Source organism: Talaromyces marneffei, chromosome 4, assembly GCF_009556855.1.
Source record: "Talaromyces marneffei chromosome 4, complete sequence".
Lineage (NCBI taxonomy): Eukaryota > Fungi > Ascomycota > Eurotiomycetes > Eurotiales > Trichocomaceae > Talaromyces > Talaromyces marneffei.
The window spans coordinates 1,521,454-1,541,366 of record NC_072351.1 but is presented as its reverse complement, the minus strand read 5'-3'; the positions used below and the strand labels follow the sequence as shown (position 1 = coordinate 1,541,366).

The window sequence follows — 19,913 nt, the reverse complement described above, 5'->3', positions numbered from 1 at the left end:
GGCTCGTACGCGGTCAAGATACTCCTGTATTATCTTTAATATCCTCACACTTTGCTCGCTCATAGTTATATCTCCGTGAGAATCGCAATTTAACCTCTGGATGCCGGTTAACAAATCGATAAACCCATTTCTCACTAACGTGCTCATCTTCACGTTGAGAAAGAAGAAGATTAGCCATATCTTGTACGAGAGATGGCCGGGGTGGTAATCCACGTTTATCAAGATCAAGAATCCATTTTTGAAGAGATTCCTCTTAATATTGAGTCATTTTATGACTATTGGCGCGTTTTTCAGCTCGATATTCGATGCCGGCAAGACGACGGTGAAGAGTTGTATATGAAACATTATAAATCCGTACAGCTTCACGAATAGATTTGATTCTTCCTTTTTTTAAATCAGATATAGCAAGCAGTATCTTCCCCTCTTGTTCAGCCAATTTTTGGCGATTTGCTGTACGATTTGGTGGCATGGTGACGGGTTAGAAATTGGTATAAAGAAATATTTGAAGTATTTTGACGCGCTCGGGGGGGCTGATCCGCTCGGTGTCCTGATCCACTCGGTGTCCGATTACGTTAATTCTTTTCTTTTAATATTAGGTAATCTCTAGTATTATAAGATCTAGTATAATATATATAGATAATCTAATACTAATAGTATTATTAAAGATTAATAGCTTTATTATATATTAAGTAGTTAACTTATATATATAATATTACTTAATATAAGGAGTTATATAAATATTAGTATATTTTTAGAGATAAATATTATCTTAAATTAAGGTTATTAAGGGTTAATAATAGTATTAATACTATATATAATAACTCCTTAGATATATTTTTAAATATATATTATTCCTCTAAATATATAGATCTAGTTACTTTTATAAGTAAGCTAATTTATATTATTTATTATACTTATTAGAAGTATTATATTATTATTTAGTAAGACTCTTACTACTATAAAGTTTTAATATAAAATTATAACGTAATTCACAAGCGAACCGGCCACCCAAGCGACCCGGCCACCTCTCCCGAAAATAACTCTCTATATTGATTTCAAATCACAATTTCTTAACCTCATACAAATTATATACAAAATATTAACTACTAGTACGATTAGGACATCGATTAATTCTATGTCCTTCAACACCACAACCACTGCAGCGAAATTGGCGGCGTACGACTGTTTGAGAAGCTGGGAGCTCCGGCTCAGCCGGAGCAGTAGGACCAGCTTGAGAAGCCTCAATCTGACCTTGTACGAGCGCTTGAGCTTCTTCTCTAGTAATCCCTTGCTCAATAGGTATTTGTTTCTTAGATTTTTGGCGTTTTTGCTTCTCCTTTTCATGCGCGGCTCGTAAATCATGGTTTTCTTTCCGTACGAATAAAAGATCATTCATTGTTGTTTCATAGGCTTTTGACATTCGCATTATTGCTTGATCAATCACTTGATTTGGGCTTCCTGTACGCTCACTTATACGTTTTGTAATTGTAGTTGACTGGCGTACAAATTGGCGTATATTTTGAGGGGTTTGTAAGCAAGATGATTGTGTATTGCTTGATCGACTTGGAGGAGGTGTTGGTGTCTTTAATTGAATATTAAGTTGTTAAATAACTCGATCTGGATTAAAAGGCACTAATCCGGTGGCTGCGAAGCTATTCCGAATAGTTTGAGCTTTATATGCCACCGTACGAGCCTGCGGAAATGCCTCTAGGAAGTCCATTTTGTCAACATAATTGAATCCATCCCTCATTCGTTGCTCAACATGCTGCCCATAATGTCGCTTTAAAACCGCAAAACAGCCAACATCAAGAGGCTGTAATAGATGTGAAGAATGAGGTGGCATACAGACTGGAATAATCTTATTCTCAGTACATGTATGATCAAATTCTGCAGTTGAATGGCTTCCATGGCCATCAAGAATCAACATTCTGTATGATCCCATTGACCGGCCATTAATATAAGGAATAAAATGGGTTTTAAGCCATTCTAATCCAATTTGATCTGTAGTCCAGCCATTTTCATTAATATTGATCTTCCAATCACTTGGTAGATCATCAAACCAGCCCAATCGTACATTTTTCTTTGCCTTGAAAATAATGTACGAAGGAATAGCCCAACCAGTTGAATTTGTTGCTTCAACTGCAGTCACCCATTCTCGATTTCCAGGTTGTAAAAGCTTTGGCCGAGCATATCGATCACTTCCAGTAATAACCTTTGCAGTTGCGCAGAGTCCCATAGCAAAGCCAGTCTCATCAAAATTGTAGATATCTTCTGGTAAGATCCCATACTCAGATATAGCAGCTCGTACGCGGTCAAAATGTTCTTGAATTATCTTTGGATCTTCGCATTTGGCACGTTCGTAGTTATATTTCCTTGCAAATTTGGAATCAATCTCTGGACGGCGTTTAATCAGATTGGTCACCCAATCTTTTCCAACTTGTGGTTTGCTATGTTGTAAAAGAAGATAATTGACCATTTCTCGTACAAGAGAATGCCGGGGAGGTAATCCACGTCGATCTAAATCAAGAATCCATTTAACAAGTGAATCCTCCTCAGATTGAGTCAATTTATGGTGGTTGGCGCGTGTAATTTGTCGATATTGTACACCTTTCATGCGTTCTTGAAGAGTCGTACGAGGGATTGTATAGATTCTAGCAGCTTCACGAATACTGCGAATTCTTTCATTTTTTAAGTCGGAAATAGCTAATTCGATCTTTCCCTCTATCTGAGCGGATTTTAGAGGATCTTTTTTGCGAATTGGTGGCATTTTGACGCGTTGAAATATGAAGAATCAATATAGAGAGTTATTTTCGGGAGAGGTGGCCGGTTCGCTTGTGAATTACGTTAGTATTTATAATGTTAATAAGATACAGATAAGAAGTTAAAATTATATAAAGAATGTAGAGAATTAAAGTAAAGAATATGTACGAGAGGAGAAAAGAATGTGTACGACTATAAAGAAAAAGAGGTGGAGAGGATAGGTAGCAGGAGAAGAAAATAAACGCAGGGAAGGATAAACATAAAAAATATTTTGGGCATGTGCGGGATACGTAACTATATTAGGATTAGCGTCCGTTAGTCACCTGAGTACAGGTGGAATGCGGGACGTATACTAGACTAGTATGCTATGGGTATTAGTCCTCCCGCACTCCAATATTAGCCGCAAAGTCAGCTGAGGCGAAAGCTAGCTCCAAACCTGGTTAGACTGCCCGTTCATTCACGTGAAACTGAAGCTTTTTGACCTCCGCTGAGCGCTACACCTTACTTGAACTTTTCTACACCTTACCTGACGTGTAAGCCCGACTTCGGGTTATATATATATATATATATATATATATATATATATATTATCTCTTTATATTCTAATGTTAAATCTAAACTTAGAATAATTAAATTATATTTAAAGATTTCTTTTTTAATTTTAATTCTAGTTATACTACTATCTATATAATATCTATTATAATATTTATATATTCTATCCACCTTATCTATATCTATATAACAGTTACTAATATTAATTTATATAGATTATTCTATAGAATCGTACTAAGTTTTAATACTTTATCTTATACTTACTTAATACTAGTACTTAAATACTCTTTATTATAACTAGAGGCTAATATAATACTAACTATATAAATAAGTCTAGATAAATTAATTAATAGTTTATATTCAGTATCATATTAATATATATATAATCTTCTAACTACTAAGATTACTAAGATATATACCACCTTTAAATACTTAACTAATACTAATACTAACTTAAGAAATTTAATAATACTACATTTTATTATTATATATATAGTATTTAATAGATACTAAACATATATAGCTTATATATTAATCTATATTTAATCTACTATTATTATTAATATACCTTCAGGCAAATATACTTATAATACTAAGTTATATAAAAAAGCTAACACCCTAGTAATCTTTAATCTATATAAATCTAAATTCTTTTAAATTAATTAATTAATAATATTTAATATATTTCTAACTAGTAGTAGTAAACTAATCTTATAATAAATCTACTTATAAGTATAATAGATATTTAGTATATTCTAAAACCTTTAAGACTTTAGCTTATTATAATTCTAGTTACCTTTATATTAATAGTTAAAATAGTTATAGATATAATTATAGCTATAATTTAGATTATAATACACTAGTAGTATATCTGATATATATTGTTAAGCTATTAAATAAATATTAATTCTTAATATAGATAGTACTAGGAATAAGAATAAGTTAGTTTATTCTTAGCTTAATAATATTACTATCTAAGTTCTAAATTAGCTTAAGCATCCTCTTAATATAATATTAAGAGTTAATAATAGTCTTTTTCTTAAATTAATATAGACAGTTAACTAATAATTAGCTTCAGAAATTCTTATAGAATTTACAACAGTCAATGAAGTATTATAGTTATAATTATTAGTACTATTATTATTATAATTATAGTTGTAAATTACTTATTAATATAATTTGATTGTAATTATAATTATTATTATTTAATAATAAAAATTATTTAAATTTTAATAAAGAATAATAATATTTATTATTTATTATTAATCAAGTTTAAAGTCTATATAGAGCACTACAGGCTATGACAGACTCGGTTGTAGCCTTGGCTAGGTCCTCGGCGCCTCAGCCCCTAACAGTCTCGGGCATTACACAAATCCAGGCGCTCATCTCGCCCCTATACGGCGTATTCGCCAGGGGCCTTCGGGCATGCTTATAGGCCACATGCCTATAAGGAGCCCTCATAGTCTCAAGCATAAGGGCACTTCTAGCCGCCATTAGGCCAGCTAGGGTGCCCGTCCCCCTATCCAACCCCCGTATCCTCCCAGTCTCGCAGGGCTTCCCAACCCCAATGATCACCAAGCTCAGCTTCTCTAGCGGCTTGCTCCTGATCCCGGAATAGGTTGGCACTAGCTACAAATTGCAGCAGCGCCGTGGTGGCCTTGGGCTCACTAAAAAGTCGTGCCTCTGGGGCGTCCTCTGCCGCTGTAGGTAAGGGCACGCCGGCGTCAGCCAGCCCCTTATACAGTATCCTCCGGGGCCCACGTCGTCCCCGGCACTCAAAAAGAATGTGGGAAACCGTCTCTCTAAGCTCTCCGCAGGCCCTACACTCCGGGGAGTCCCGGGCTTTGATTCGGCGCAAGTACGTGCCTATAGGGGCATGTCCTGTTTTCAACTGATAGTAACGGCTCGCTACACGTTTAGGGGCTTTGGCGGCTATCCTATCAAGTCCCCAGCCTCGTGGTATCTTATAGGCTCTTCCTCGCCTATGCTTAAGCTCCTTGTATAGCGTTCTTACGAGCCCAATTCTCTACCGCGGCTCTTCGTGCCTCGGTGCAAGCACGCCTAACGTAGGCTAAGGATAAGCCCTCAAAACCAGGCCCAGCGGGCTTGCTAGCAGCGGGCTTAGCTGCTTGGTCTGCTTACTCATTTCCTTCAACTCTATTGTGCCTAGGCACCCACTGTATCGTTATAGGACGACTGCTAAGCCTAAGCCGGGAAGCGGCCATGTGAGCCCTAAGTACTAGAGACTGTCCAGCCCTAGGCTCCATTGATTGGAGGCGCTTGATGGCGTTTTGGGCATCTAAAAGGACGTGGATAGGCCCTGGGAGATACCTCTCCAGTGCCTATTCTAGTGCCGAAGCCACTCCCATGAGCTCCGCGTCAAAAACTTTAAACCCAGTACTTATAGGTAGCTCTAGGTGCTCCTATGGGGCCTCTGGTACTATCTGTAGTGCTATACTAGCACCTATACATCCGTTGTCTTGCCTAGAGCCATCTAACTATAGGGTTGTCCCTAGGCGCCACTCTGCTGCTTCTATTAAGGCTCGTTCAATGCCGAGTACCTAGATAGTACCTGGAAAGGCTGCTGGTGCGCTTTACACTGTCCTCTCGATTCCACCTGATGGGTCCTTTATTAAGCGCTGAGCTAGGTGTTTAGTAAGCCTCTGGCTTATCCTCTTAGGCACTTTATCGTTGCTTAGAGCCTATTCTCGGTCATCTAGAGGCTGCTCTCCAGGCTGTGCGTGGGTATTACTATACCTAAGTGTGACTGGGAGTAGCTGCGCTATTAGATACGTCTCAGGCAGTCTTAATAGCCTTATTATATATCTAGCTTTTCTGGCATCAAGCAGCACGTTCACTGGCTCTAGGGCTGCCTCATAGATTAGGGCCCCTATCGGTGCCTTAGGAAGCATGCCTGTAATAGCTCTTACTTAGCTGTTAACTAGGCGCTATAGGCCTAATGCCCACGTTTTTTGGCCTTACCACCAGAGCTCTAATCCCTAGAGAGCCTGTGCTTATATAATAGCTCGCTGCAGTCGTCGTATAAGCTCTAGGGTAAGGCCGCTGGCCCTATATAGCGTACGGAGTCTCATCTCGGTGCCCCGAGCCTTTTAGAGGCACGTGGAATAGTGGCTCTTTAGGGATAGCTGCCTATTAAGGATAACCCCTAGCCAGCGCACAGTGTTAGGCATGATTTTAGCTCTCACACCCCCGACTGTTATTCTTGCCCCCCCTAATATTGCGCCTGAATAGGCTCTTACGCTGCCTTATAAAGAAGGCTGCCTCTGTCTTGCTGGGGTCAAATTGAACGCCGTTCTCAACCCCCCATTCAATTGCTACCTTGGCAGTATATTATAAGGTCTTACAGGCCTCTCTTATAGAGTTAGCCGCTGTAACTAGCCCCTGGTCGTCTATAAAGGACAGTCCCCGCACCTCCGGAACTGCGCTCTCAATAGCAGCTGCTAATAGTCGTATGTACAACACAAAGGGGATTAGTGACACCGGTGAGCCCTGAGGCAAGCCTGAGCTTATAGGGACTTCCTCACTAATGTGCCCGTCAATAACAAGTATGGCACGTCGATTTAATATGAAGGAGGCCACCCAGCGTACTAGGCCTCCGTCCATCCCCGTGCCCTGGAGACCTTCTATAAGCTTACTCCAGACCACGTAGTCAAAGGCGCTCTTAATATCCATAAATAGGCATGCTCTAAGCTTACCATTGCCCAAAGCGTGCTCTATCTTCCCTATAAGGCATGCTACGGCGTCCACCGCGCTATGTTGACGTCTCGCACCAAATTGGCCCTTATGGAATAGCCCTTGGGCTTCTGCATAATCTATAATAAGCCCTGCAATAAGCTTCTCAACTACCTTACCTAGGCACTTTAGTAAGCTTATAATGCGGTAAGCCTTTGTCACTGTATAGATACCCTTTCCGGGCTTCCTAAGAAGGATCCCTTTGGCGGTTTTCTAGGCTGCAGGGTGTATCCCAAGCCTAAGGCACTGCCTAACTAGCGCTATAACACGCCCCTGATCAAGACACTAAAGCAGTTTAATAGCCCTGAAGTTGAGAAAATCTGTGCCTAGAGCTTTCTCTATCCCCTAGCTAAATAGAACATCTCGTACCGCTGTCTTATTAGCTAACTTATAGGCGTCTCCAGGCTCTAGGAGCTCTATCTCAGCACTAGATTCCGGGCCTTGAGGAAAGGCTTGCTCCCTAAAGAGTATCTCCTTTTTACTAAACGTAGCCGCTATCACCCTCTTTGATACGGGGTCAATTAGGGCTGGTGTGGTGCTATTGGTATTTAGCTTAGTATATTAGAGCGCTGCCTAAGTTAATACCATTTCTGCTTAGTAAGCACGTCCTTATCCATCCCTTATAGGAATACTTCCCAACACTCTCTCTTAGCCCCCCTGATAGTGGCGTAGTACGTTTTCCGGGCCTCACGGTGGCTATCCTTACTAAGCTCTCTGGAGTGATAAGCCTTACAAGCCTCAGATCTAGTATAGCCTCCGTGCCTCTATTGTATGGGGTCCCCACTAGCGTTTAGAGCAGGCACAGAGCCTAATTGGCTTAGTATACCGCCGGAGCACGTCTGTAAGAGATTGCTCAATCCATTCTGCTTCCCTCTCTATATCTCTTAGAAAGCAGTTATCTATTAGACTTGGTTGGGCACTTATAAGCTCCCCCTAGGTGCTTATCGCTGCTTCTAATGCCTCCTTATCCTCTATTAGAGCACCTATCTGCCACCTTGTAATTATTACTTCTTAGGGGCTATCCTCTATATCCTCCAGGGATTCCCACGAGGCCTAGATAACTAGGTGATCTAATGTAGTAAGGCCGTCTGTCTCAATTTCCTAGCTATCTAATGGTCCTAGTGCCTGATTACTGATTGTAAGGTTAATAATCGACGTGCTAGGCACCTTCTCACCCCTAATACCATCCCTCGAGAGCTCTGTCTTATAGGGTCTTGTAGGCATGTCTAGTTCATTATTAATAAATAAGTCATGCCTAGTGATAAGATCCTCTAGGGGCTTAGCATCTTTCCTATCTGTGATTAGGGCATTCTATATAAGACTGTGGGCGTTGAAATCCCTAAGAATTAGGCATCGTCCCCTAAAGATAGAGTCCCAATTGATGTCTATAAGGGCTCTCCGGTTACGCTAAGTCGCCCCAGAGTATGTATGAGAAGCCCCTAGCCAGCTGTCATAATAATTTACCACTCTAGTGCTTCTCCCACGCTCCACCACGTCTACCACTATAAAGTAGAGGTGGTTAGCGAGGTCTGTACGGGTATTAATCACCACTTTATCCACTATATCCCTCCTTACCGCCGTTACCACTCGGGTATGCTCCCAGGGGCACTCTGGCCAGTAAAATAGGAATCCTAGGTGGCTAACATTATACTTACCCACTAGGGGTTCCTGGAGGTATGCTATACCTGCACCTGCCTCCAGCGCTGCCTCTAATGCTATATATACTATAGTACTAGTATAGATATAATTGTGCTGAAGTATTAATATAATTCCTGGCTTAGAGGCGCTTCATCGACGGTAAAGGGATGATGCCAGTCTGTTTCCTTGTCTATATTAGTTTGTCTAGTGCCTAGAGAGCTTAGAGGCTCACCTGCAGTTAGTGTCGGTTCCTCCCTAGTCTCCAGGGACTCTAGGGATTGTGGGGGGTTTGGGACCACTATTCCAAAGCCCTAAGATGTTAGGATTTGGTGCTACAGCTTACGGTCTCTAGCTCGTTGCATAGCTTGTTTACGAGCTTGCTTAATCTTAGGGTATCTCGGGGATGTGGCTTCGTGGGACTCTCCACAATTAGCGCACCTAGTTGGCACGTGTTGGCACACTTTGGCAAGCCCAGCGTTACACCCCACGATATTGCACTTATAGCTAAGGACCTTATAGTCCCTAGCACAGATAGTGCACCTTGGGGGACGATTCTTACACTCTAGATAGCTAGCGTTCCCTATTCCGCAGCACCGAGTGCATACGCTCTCGGGGCTGATATCCTAATAAGCCTCTGTCTTATAATGGTGCCCTCCAAATTTGAGGCCAGCTTTTAGTAGTCCCCGGGCTTCCTCTCGGGAGCCTACGGTTACTATCATTGTTGCAAAACCCTGTCTCCTAGCCTGTAGGGCCCTAGGGCTCTTGAGCCATGTGGGATCCCGTTTGAGCCTAAATAGCGTTCCTATCTCTATTTCTTCACGGGCGAGCTCCAAGCCGTTGCTGCTATTTATATAGCGCCATATAGGGACTCCATGCACCTTAACGCGCTGCCACTGCTCACTAACCTCCACCGAGATGACAGCCGGGTCCACACGCCTTATAGCGGTGAGGAGCATGTCGTTATAGGCTGGCACTAGCACTTTTCTAGGCGTGCTCTTCTTTATAAGGACTGTAAGATGCCCTGATGCCGTATATCCCGCATCAACCGCCCTTATGAAGATGGGTAGTCCTGCGCTATCTAGCGCTCGATTAAGCTATAAAAGGATATCCCGGGTGTCATGCCTCACCGTATCTATAGGCTCATGGCGCCTAAAGATAAGGCGTCGTTCCTCCTTGCTCCGGGTGCTTATAGGCTTCATTAGCGGTTGCTCCGGCTTACCATTTGCCTTGTTGATTCCACGTTGTTTGTTATATTACACTGTCTTCCATTCTCTAGCGTTAGCTTGCTGGGTATTACCCGCGGTTGATGCCCAAATCTTGGGTGCTTGTTTCGGGGGTGCTGCCTAGGATTTAGCGATATTCCTAGAGACTGTAGGCGTTGCTTGGGGGCCCTTAGGCGTTGATATAGCCTGTTTTTAAGGATTCCTTGGAGCTTGATATTGGGGTGGGTCCTGACATCCACTCAAGCTCGTAACTGGGCCCTTAGCTGCGGGAGCTAGCCTCTCTGGGACAGGCGCTAGCCCTTTCCCGGCTTCGGGCCTTGGCGGTGACTCGCCTACCATAACGTCGGGGACGCTGGATACTAAGATATCGTGAGCCTCGGGCTCTAACGGTAGCCTCTAGGGATCCATTTGCTGTAATAAGGGACTGGACTTGGCTCTCTAATGCCCTAATCCTCTTTTCTTGCTCCCCGGAGCGTTCTTCGAAGCGCCTAATGAGCTCCGAACAGTACACCCGTATAGCGAAGGGGGCGTTAGCCTGGTCTTGTTTATAGGGGTTGCTCCCTGTCTGTTTTGAGCCAGCAGCCTCGATAGGCTCATTGCTAGATGCCCGCATAGCCCCTGTAAGCCATGAGATTAGGCTTCTCTCTAGGCCTGCGCCGGCATTGCCAGGTGCCAATTGCTCCTGTAGCGAGCCCTGGAGCGCCTCAGCTAGCTGTGGATCTGTTGCTACTGAGCCTCCCCAACCACTGCTCGGCTTTGGAAACAATAACGGTGGCTCTATGGCCTGATTTTCCTGCGTTTGGGGTAGGTGGCCACTACCGACCCCCATCCCATCCCCCGTGGAATCGGGGACTCCTGCGGCCTCTGGGGCACCTTTGGGAGTCTCCATGGGGGTTTCTCGGTGTCGAGAAGCCTATAAGGCCCTCTAGAACGTGTAAAAAGCGCTGTTTTTCAAAAAGTGCCGAAACTGGTGTTCCGGCCGTCCCTAGTTTCAGGTTTTATCAATATTTATTATTTAGTATTAAAGAATAAGAATATTTATTATTTAAGAATAGAAAATAATAATTTTTAATATTTAATAATAAAGAATGATCAAAATCTTAGTATAAAATAATAATTTTTATTATTTAGAACTAAAGAATAATAATTTATATTGTTTAATAATAAATAATAAAATTTTAATGAAATTATTTTTCTTATAATAAAGAATAATTAAAATCTTAGTATAAAATAATAACTTCTATTATTCAGTTCTAAAAGATAATTGAAATTATAACTTATATCCTATTATAAAATAATAACCTTTGATTATTTAGTAATAAAAAATAATTAAAATCTAATATCTTATTATAAAATAAGTTAAATAACTTTTTAGAACTAAAGAATAATAATTTATATTATTTAATAATAAGAAATAGTAAAATCTTAGTAAATAATAATATTTATTATCTAGGAATAGAAAATAATAATTTTTATTGTTTAAGAATAAAAATAAAATTCTTAAAGAAATAAAGGTTTAGTAAAGAATTATTTTTCTCATAATAAAGAATAACTAAAATCTTTATTATTTAGAAATCGAAAATAATTAAAGTCTTAAAAAAAATAAATATCTGTATTAAATACTGTATTAAATAGTAATGAAAAGTAACAAAGATTTTAATTACAAATAGTTATTTTTCTTAAATAAAAATAAAAAGTAATAGATATTTTAGTATAAAATAAATAACTTTATTATTTAATAATATTAATTAAATATTAAAGAATAATATTTTTAGATAATAAAAAATATAAAGGTTTATAATTTAAAAAAAATCTAATTAAATTATAATAAATGGTATCAGAAAATAATAAAATTTTAAATAATAAAAATCTTAGAGAACAATAATTTTTATAATTTAGGAATAGAAAATAATAAATTCTTATTAAAAAAATAATACGGCTAATAATAAGATCTTGCTAAGGAATAATAATTATTAATATTTAGAAATAGAAAATAATAATTTTTATTATTTAATAAGAAATAATAAAATGTTTATAAAGAATAATAAAATGTTCGTAAAAAATAAATTATTAATATTCATTATTTAATAATAGACAATAATAACTTTTATTATTTACTATTAAAAAATAATTAAAATCTTATATCGTATAAAATAATAAAGTCTTTATAAAGAATAATAATTTTTATTATTTTATAGATGTACTAATTATTTTTCTAATTCTTTCTATACCTTTTTAGCCTTTTCTAATTTCCTTATAAGGCCTTAGCTAGTTTCTAATTCTAATCAGAATCTGACTAGTTATACTTACTAAATATATTCTTACTATACAAAACTAATATTAGATCTAATATAAATATTTTTAATATCTAATTCTAGGTTATAATTAATTATATACCTTTAATATTCTCTAACTTAGTGTCTAAAATCGTGTTAAACCTCTACCCGTGCCGCTAGCGCGCACCTCACACCGCGAAGCGGGTGAGGGTGCGCGTCACATAAGTGAAATTGTCACATAAGTGATATTTTGTATGGAAATTGCTAACAAATTTATATATTCTCCTCAACCCAATGAATTAAATTTGGATCTGAGCGCCTTGGGTAAACCTGCTCAACCAAATTCAATATAATATTACGATCAATTGCCGCCTCGTCACTTGCTGTAAGCGGGGGAGGCAGTGATCCCAAAGGTGCCTCCCGGAGCGCTTTAAGCCTCTTTCTCTCAGCCTTCTTTTCTTCAGCTGTAGCACGCTTTTTAATGGCTCTATTCGCATCTTTTACGGTGAGGATGCCCCCAACCTGCACCTGGCGCTTGCTTTTTTTAGCGGATTTGCGTGCATTGAGCGTTTGGAGGCGCTCAATTTGAGCCTGTTGTTGATCTTTGATATCGGCCTGCGTAAGGCTGCCGTCGAAAATCTTTTTTAGACTCCTCCGGATACCAGGAATTGCATCAGATATCTCATTTAGCTGGGTGTCAACCTTCTTAATTGATCTTTGAAGCTTGTACGCAGTAGTTGGCGGAGAAAATGAAGCATTTGTAGGTGAACTCGCAATATCGGGCTCCTCGGTGCCATTATAAATTTGCAACTCCTGCCCTTCTTGAAGATCAGATTTTTGAATCAAAGGACCAACAATTAGCTCTGGATCAAGAGGCCAAAGCCCACGCGCAGAAAATCCGTTCCGGATAACTCGTGGAGTAAGAGCCTCAGCACGTACACGAGCAATATTGGCTAAAAAATCAATCTTATCGTAAAAATAGACTCCTAGGTGCGCTTGGTCATTAATAGCTCTTCTATAGATACGTTTATATTGCATAAACGGTAACCCATCTAGAGGCTGTAAAATATGCGTTGTATGAGGTGGAAAAGCTATAGCAAGGATCTTATTAACTCTCTATATTATGATATATAATATTATCTATATCTATAATATATATAATGTAAAAAATAATAATAATTAAAAATAATAACTATTTTTTAATAAATTATAATTATTAAAGTATAGTATCTTATTTTTAAAGACTTTAACCTCTACTACTTACTTTAGATTAACATAATTTATAAATAAATTAATAATAAGGCTATAGAATTAATTAATCTTAACCGGCGGATGGCGCAGTGGTCAACTACGCTGTCCTGGAGGGCCTGAAAAAGTGTCGCGGCCCCCCTACCGCGAATGAATCCAAGGCTCAACCCTAGCCCCTCACTAGGTTAGAGCCCTAAGTTGTGTGTGTGAGCTCCGTCCCAGGCCCCTGCCCCCTATATGTCCCCCGTCGCTGTCGTTGAAATCCTTGGTGAGAAGGTACCGTGTTGAAACTATGAGGCCCTATTCCCATTAAGGGATCATATTATACCGATATTAGCGCCCTGAATTATTTTATGTGAAGAAACTGTATCTGTTGACTAAGCAGTCATAACTAACTAACGTATTTCACGGGTAAGTGGCACAAACGGGTAAGTGGCACACCTTGTAATCGCATACAAAATAGCCATTTACAACATATCAGCAATCCCACAACAAAGCTGTATTTTTGCTTAATGTTCTAAATAGCAGTTTAAATAGACCAGTTATAAGGTTATTTAAAATTTAAAACGATTTTATTAGGTGGTTATTGGTATACAAACCAACCCTAGAAAATTACGCCGTAATTTTCAATACGAAACGATTAATAATATATTTTTAAAAAATTGACGTTATATATTCATTACTTACAGGTTCTTATAAGACATGGATAATTTTTAGATATGGTTTATATGTTAAATTTGTTGAGATATAAGACGTTAGGGTTTGTATAGAAAATCATACAAAATTGAAGTGTGCCACTTACCCGTGTGTGCCACTTACCCGTGAAATACGTTATGAGCCTGACAGTCCGTCATAACCTGTAGTGTTGCATATGGACTATAAACTTGATTAGATAAATTTACTTTTAAAAAATATATATTATAATATTCAAGCTATATATTATATTTACCTATTCTATATAGTATATCTATACCGGGACTCCCCGGAGTGCAGGGCCTGCGGAGAGCTTAGAGAGACGGTTTCCCACATTCTTTTTGAGTGCCGGGGACGACGTGGGCCCCGGAGGATACTGTATAAGGGGCTGGCTGACGCCGGCGTGCCCTTACCTACAGCGGCAGAGGACGCCCCAGAGGCACGACTTTTTAGTGAGCCCAAGGTGTTACGGGCTAGTCCCGCCTAATGCGCACTGTAAGGGCATATTAAAATAGAAAACATAACATGAAGAAAAGAAGGAAAGAAAACAACAAGATTCTCAGCTCGTACATGCAGTTCATATAGGGATAAGGAGCTCGCTGGTTCGGTCAATTCCTCCGTACGTTCAGCACCGTCTCGGTGCTTGTGAGGGAACTTCGTGTGCCATTCCCGTATGTTCGGGGCTTGCTCGGTAACGTTGGTACGGCCCTGGGAATAGTATCCCGGATGCATTTCCCAAGGGTGTTATCCTTAGGTGTCATGCTCAGCGCCTGTCCGGTACTCGGGAATATCTTCACGTGTCGCACGTTCTCGGTGAGGGCTTGACTGCCCGAACCTATTTCATATGAGGTCAGCTCATAACACAAGGCCACCACGGCGCTGCTGCAATTTGTAGCTAGTGCCAACCTATTCCGGGATAAGGAGCAAGCCGCTAAGAAGCTGAGCTTGGTGATCATTGGGGTTGGGAAGCCCTGCGAGACTGGGAGGATACGGGGGTTGGATAGGGGGACGGGCACCCTAGCTGGCCTAATGGCGGCTAGAAGTGCCCTTATGCTTGAGACTATGAGGGCTCCTTATAGGCATGTGGCCTATAAGCATGCCTGAAGGCCCTTGGCGAATACGCCGTATAGGGGCGAGATGAGCGCCTGGATTTGTGTAATGCCCGAGACTGTTAGGGGCTGAGGCGCCGAGGACCTAGCCAAGGCTACAACCGAATCTGTCATAGCCTGTGGTGCTCTATAGTTATAGACTTTAAACTTGATTAAATAAATAAATAAATAAATTGACCAGTGGCCCCCGTCAGGCTTCAGCCACTCCTCAGTGATATTTCCTGCTTGTGGACGCCATACCCCAACCGCCTGGTTATCTCAATCGGTAGAGTGTCAGACTCTTATCATCGAGGCATCTGAACGTTGCGGGTTCGAGCCCCGCATCGGGCTGTTTATCTTTTTCCTTTTTAGGCCTTCATCACTTTTGTTTTCTTTTTTTGCTTGTCGCTCTATTTTAAGTACGGCAGGAGCTATTCTCCTTTAATATGGTATCATGTACTGGTACTCTTTCAACATCTAATCAATCGCCTCACGATCGTTGAGTTTCCTTCGAACCCTTTGTATCCCCAACAGTATTACATTGGAATACATGATTTGATCGGCATTCACATCAGTCAGTCTTCTGTGAGTCTACGCGCTTGACTATATAGGCGCTATACAAGAATTAACGGTGTGGGAGCAATGGTTTCCACTTTTCTATTGCAGGATCCACCTCATCGAGGAGGTTCGTGGGCGTGTGCGCGGCCGTGGCACTTCGTTTAATGGGTTGTGGTAAAAAATTCTCGCCGGTTTGCCATGTGGGTGGTCGGGGAGGTAAACGAGGTTTAGGTTCTCCAGCATCAACACTGATGCAACCGCCACCGCGTTGAGACTCTATAATGCTTGCCGGAGTTGAATCTGGTTGGCTTAGTGCAACAGGTTTGCGCTGTCGCTGGGATTTACTCATTGAGCTATCTGCAACCGCCACCTTAGAGTGGTCCCTGGAGTCTGCGATATCGAGTAAAGCTTGAGGGTTGACCCATTCGTCTTCCTCGCTCCAGGTAAATGGATTTGATTTGCCCACAATATTTGGCACATTTCCTTGCACGAACGGTGCGATATCTGAACGAGCGCCGGAGCCTGTAAACCCATTAGGAAAATCGCACGACCGAATCATTACCAGAAGTGCCCCTACCATTGTCAAGCCACCACTTATGACGATCCGAACTTGCCGGTGGTAATCCCTGGGAATTGCCGAAAGAGCGAACAGCATCGTCATCGTCTTCTAGTAGATCGCCCCTGGAGACCATGGCACCGAATTCGGCGCGATGCCGATCATATAGTATTCTATTCAATCTGTCTTTCTGGACCTCGTCGATGATGCTAATTGTACAGTCAAACAGAGATGAAACAGGCCGATGATCTGACGTCTTTATATTGGCGGCGGCATAATCGATCTGTTTTAGGCCCCCTCCTTTCCATAACACTCGATCACACCATGCTGGTATTCGACCTTTGTCTCTATTGATATATTAGAATAGCACCTCTATTTTGAATCATTCTCACTCACGAGGTATCGTAGTTATCGGTTCCTAGGTCGTACTTATACGTGGGCGCGAATCTTATTAACCCCTCAGAGTAGAACGGAAATGTTCTTCCTGCTAGCATTTGAAGATTCAACTATACACAAACACATGTTAGTAGCGGGCTTTTAAGATGGACGCAATGCGTATGTTTGAACTCAACTTACCTGATCATGTTCGTATAATTTGCCAAACTCATGATTTTTGATCAATTGCCGCACTTCTTGGTTGTCAAGGCCGATGCGGTAGTTAAAGTCACCTAGCCATATGATAGCATCGTGGTCTTCAATAGTCCTGTTGTATCGGAACCTCAAACCGTTGCTAATTGTTGCATAGTCTTTATTTCTTTCATCATAATTTGCAAACCCTGCAGCAAGATGGGCAGTCACCAAGCATATCTTGGTGTTCGAGTACTCGAGACGTATGGCGCAGCCTCCCTTATTTCCCGCCATTCCTGAAAGACCGGTCTATATGCCATCATTAGCGCACGTAGTGACCACTTGAATTGCCTGAATTACCTTTTTGACACTACCCTCTACGTTTTTGATATCGCCAAGGGCGTCTTCCCGCACATAAACGAGGAGGGCGGCACCAACAAGTTGACCGCTTCTTAGCAGCACATATCTATTGGTCCCCATACGATCCGCATACTCATTGAGGCAGTTCCTGACTGAATTTTCCCAAGTCATCCGCGGTTTTGGATCGGTCGACATGATTTGCTGAGGGCTGAGCTCTACTATTTCCTGAAATGCAACAACGACCAAAGCTGGGTTATCACCACCTTTCCCACGCATCCCCAGAAGCCATGGCGAAAGGTCGGTCGTAGTCCCCTCACCTTTACCGTTGACGTTGAAAGTACCCACCCATATTCTGATATTTTTCGATGATGTATATTCTTCGGCTCGATGCTCAAGTTCTGCCGCGACAACGTCATTGATAGGGTCGTAAAGCTCAACGGGCACTTGATTACTCAAATGCCCAAGTAGAATATCTATAGTATTTTGTCTAGCCTTGTCGGCGAAATTGTTGACATAAAGACGAGTGGCGCTCTTGCGTGCATCCGCAAAGGCACCGGCTAATGACATTTTACCGTGTCTTGTAAACGATGATTTGAGAGCCCCAGTGCCGGCATAAACTTTGGATAGTGCGTCTCCATTATCAGCCCACAAGCTTGAATGTCTCATTCGTATTTCCGGCACCATATCACTCCCACGTTGGTGAAGATACATTTCCAGAGCCATCAAACTGATGATGGTCTGTACAAGGTTGGTCCTGTCGAGGCAGTCAAGACAGTTGGTTCTAAAAATGCCTTCTTGTTGCAAGATCACCCGGGGCACTTCGCGATTGCGACCCGAAAGTGATGACCTCTTTTCATTGCTGGCAGTTTCAATTAAGGCATACCCGAACCCGTCAAGAGCACGCTTGAGTATCTCATATATTTGATTGCTCACCTCATAGCCAAGCGGACCCCTGGCTTCTGCATGGAAATCGAAATCGGTCATTCGCAGTAGATAGTGATCGAATGACGTCAAAGAACCATTTTGATGTGCGTCGGATCTCTTTGCAACATGCTTGCGAAACTCTGATGATAGACTTAGTTCGCTATTCTTCGTATCACTGAGAAGATTCACAATATGAACGGCACCGTAGTTCAGTTCCAGAAAATCGAAATGTCTGTCGAAAGCATGTTGTGTTGCCTCAAACGAGCGAGATATTTCAATCTTCTGTTGACCAGGGATAAGGCCAGGCGTTTGTTCCCAAAAGATAGGCACAGAGCCTCGTGCCTGTGCATAAGAGAACGTTAATCCGGGTGGGCTCCATAAAATCGTTTCGGTTTCTACGAAATTTGCAACATTTCCGTCATCGTCAATTCCACGGGAATTGAACCTGGTGCCAGCGCGACGGGCCGATAAGCGGGATATGACAGTCAAGTTTGACGGTAGATTTGAAGCCAAATGTGTTATTCGAAGCCCAGCAGCTGGTATTGCCAATGTACCGGCAAAGCCTCTTATTACCGACGTCAGAATGCGAGAAGTATCAAGTTTTTCCCGTTCGTGCGTTGACAGACGGCTGCGGAAAATTAACAAAGGATCTATCATATAGGAATTCCAAAGCATGTCTTGATTCAAGCCATCAATATCAATGACGGATGAAGTAGTCGACCTGAATAATCAATTTAGCTGCAGTTAACTTGGGCAATTTGATGCAGTGCACCTACCGGTCCTGCACACGCTCCGTAAGATTGAAATCACGACTATAATAGAAACTGCCATCACCGAACAATTTCTTGAGAGCAATAAAGGGGTGGTCAGTGACTATGTCTTTGATATCATGAAGATCGTCAGAGCCGATGTCTTCCACAGCGAAACGGGACGAAGTTTGGTACTCCTCCCCATATTCATAATCCGATCGATTAAGACAGTCTACACAGTATTAGTTGCTTTCTATGAGGGCATATAGTTTCATTGAAGGGGGCAATACAGACAAAATTCGACGTTTTCAATTTTCAAGACTGTCTCTCCAGGTCGCACAGTAGCTGCCCGAGAAGAGCTGGTTACGACACAGATGAAGACATCGCGATTCAAAGAAATCAATCCAAGAGTGCCCCGGCCCTCTCCCAAAAGTCGATATCCTTGAAGATCCGAGAATGAGCGAAAATGCGCCTCTAGGAGACACCGGTTTGTGTCCTGATGTTTTGTGGTAGGCCCGTTGCGGCCGTAGTCTACATTGGGTTGAGTGATTTCAAGAACACAATCGTCCGTAGCGAGTGCAATAGATCGCCGAGGCTGATCTCGACAGAGCACACGCAAAGTTGACATTGCTCATAATACCAGCTCAAGGCCTCAGTCGTGCTAAGGTAGAGTCAACTGTTGGGGAAGGAAGATCATTTATGTGGTGGTGGTGGTTCATGTTTGTTGTATGTGGGATTGTGCTTATCGATAACGCCGTCCAGTCTTGTCCCAGATTGGCTTAGTGGAAATAGCATTCTTTTGAGTATTCTGCTACAGACAGTCTCGTTTACGAAGGAAGACAACGGATGTATGGAGTCTCCAGTGTTTAAAGAGCTGATAATAGTAGCACTACGCAAATACACAAATCAAGGAGAAGAAATGCCATGGTAGGAGGTGTTTTCTGGAACAATTTGTGTGAGCAGATGTC

General features: G+C 41.4%; 3 protein-coding genes and 1 non-coding gene across 4 annotated transcripts; 1 reads left to right on the top strand and 3 right to left on the bottom strand.

The window, feature by feature from the left end:
• Positions 1-10,185: 10,185 nt before the first annotated feature.
• Positions 10,186-10,815, bottom strand: EYB26_005612 (uncharacterized protein; the record flags this gene model as incomplete). The annotated part of the gene is made up of 1 exon (XM_054264896.1): positions 10,186-10,815. The coding sequence occupies one exon, from the start codon at positions 10,813-10,815 to the stop codon at positions 10,186-10,188; it is 630 nt and encodes a 209-aa protein (XP_054120871.1).
• A 1,660-nt stretch (positions 10,816-12,475) lies between these two features.
• Positions 12,476-13,240, bottom strand: EYB26_005611 (uncharacterized protein; the record flags this gene model as incomplete). Its single annotated transcript, XM_054264895.1, has 1 exon — positions 12,476-13,240. The coding sequence occupies one exon, from the start codon at positions 13,238-13,240 to the stop codon at positions 12,476-12,478; it is 765 nt and encodes a 254-aa protein (XP_054120870.1).
• Positions 13,241-15,499: 2,259 nt separating this feature from the next.
• EYB26_005610 lies at positions 15,500-15,582 on the top strand. Its single transcript has one exon. It is a non-coding gene; the product is annotated as a tRNA-Lys (tRNA).
• Positions 15,583-15,856: 274 nt separating this feature from the next.
• EYB26_005609 (uncharacterized protein) lies at positions 15,857-19,573 on the bottom strand (the record flags this gene model as incomplete). The annotated part of the gene is made up of 8 exons (XM_054264894.1): positions 15,857-16,311; positions 16,367-16,692; positions 16,742-16,851; positions 16,922-17,013; positions 17,071-17,221; positions 17,273-18,917; positions 18,973-19,177; positions 19,240-19,573. The coding sequence occupies 8 exons, from the start codon at positions 19,571-19,573 to the stop codon at positions 15,857-15,859; spliced, it is 3,318 nt and encodes a 1,105-aa protein (XP_054120869.1).
• Between the last annotated feature and the right edge of the window lie 340 nt (positions 19,574-19,913).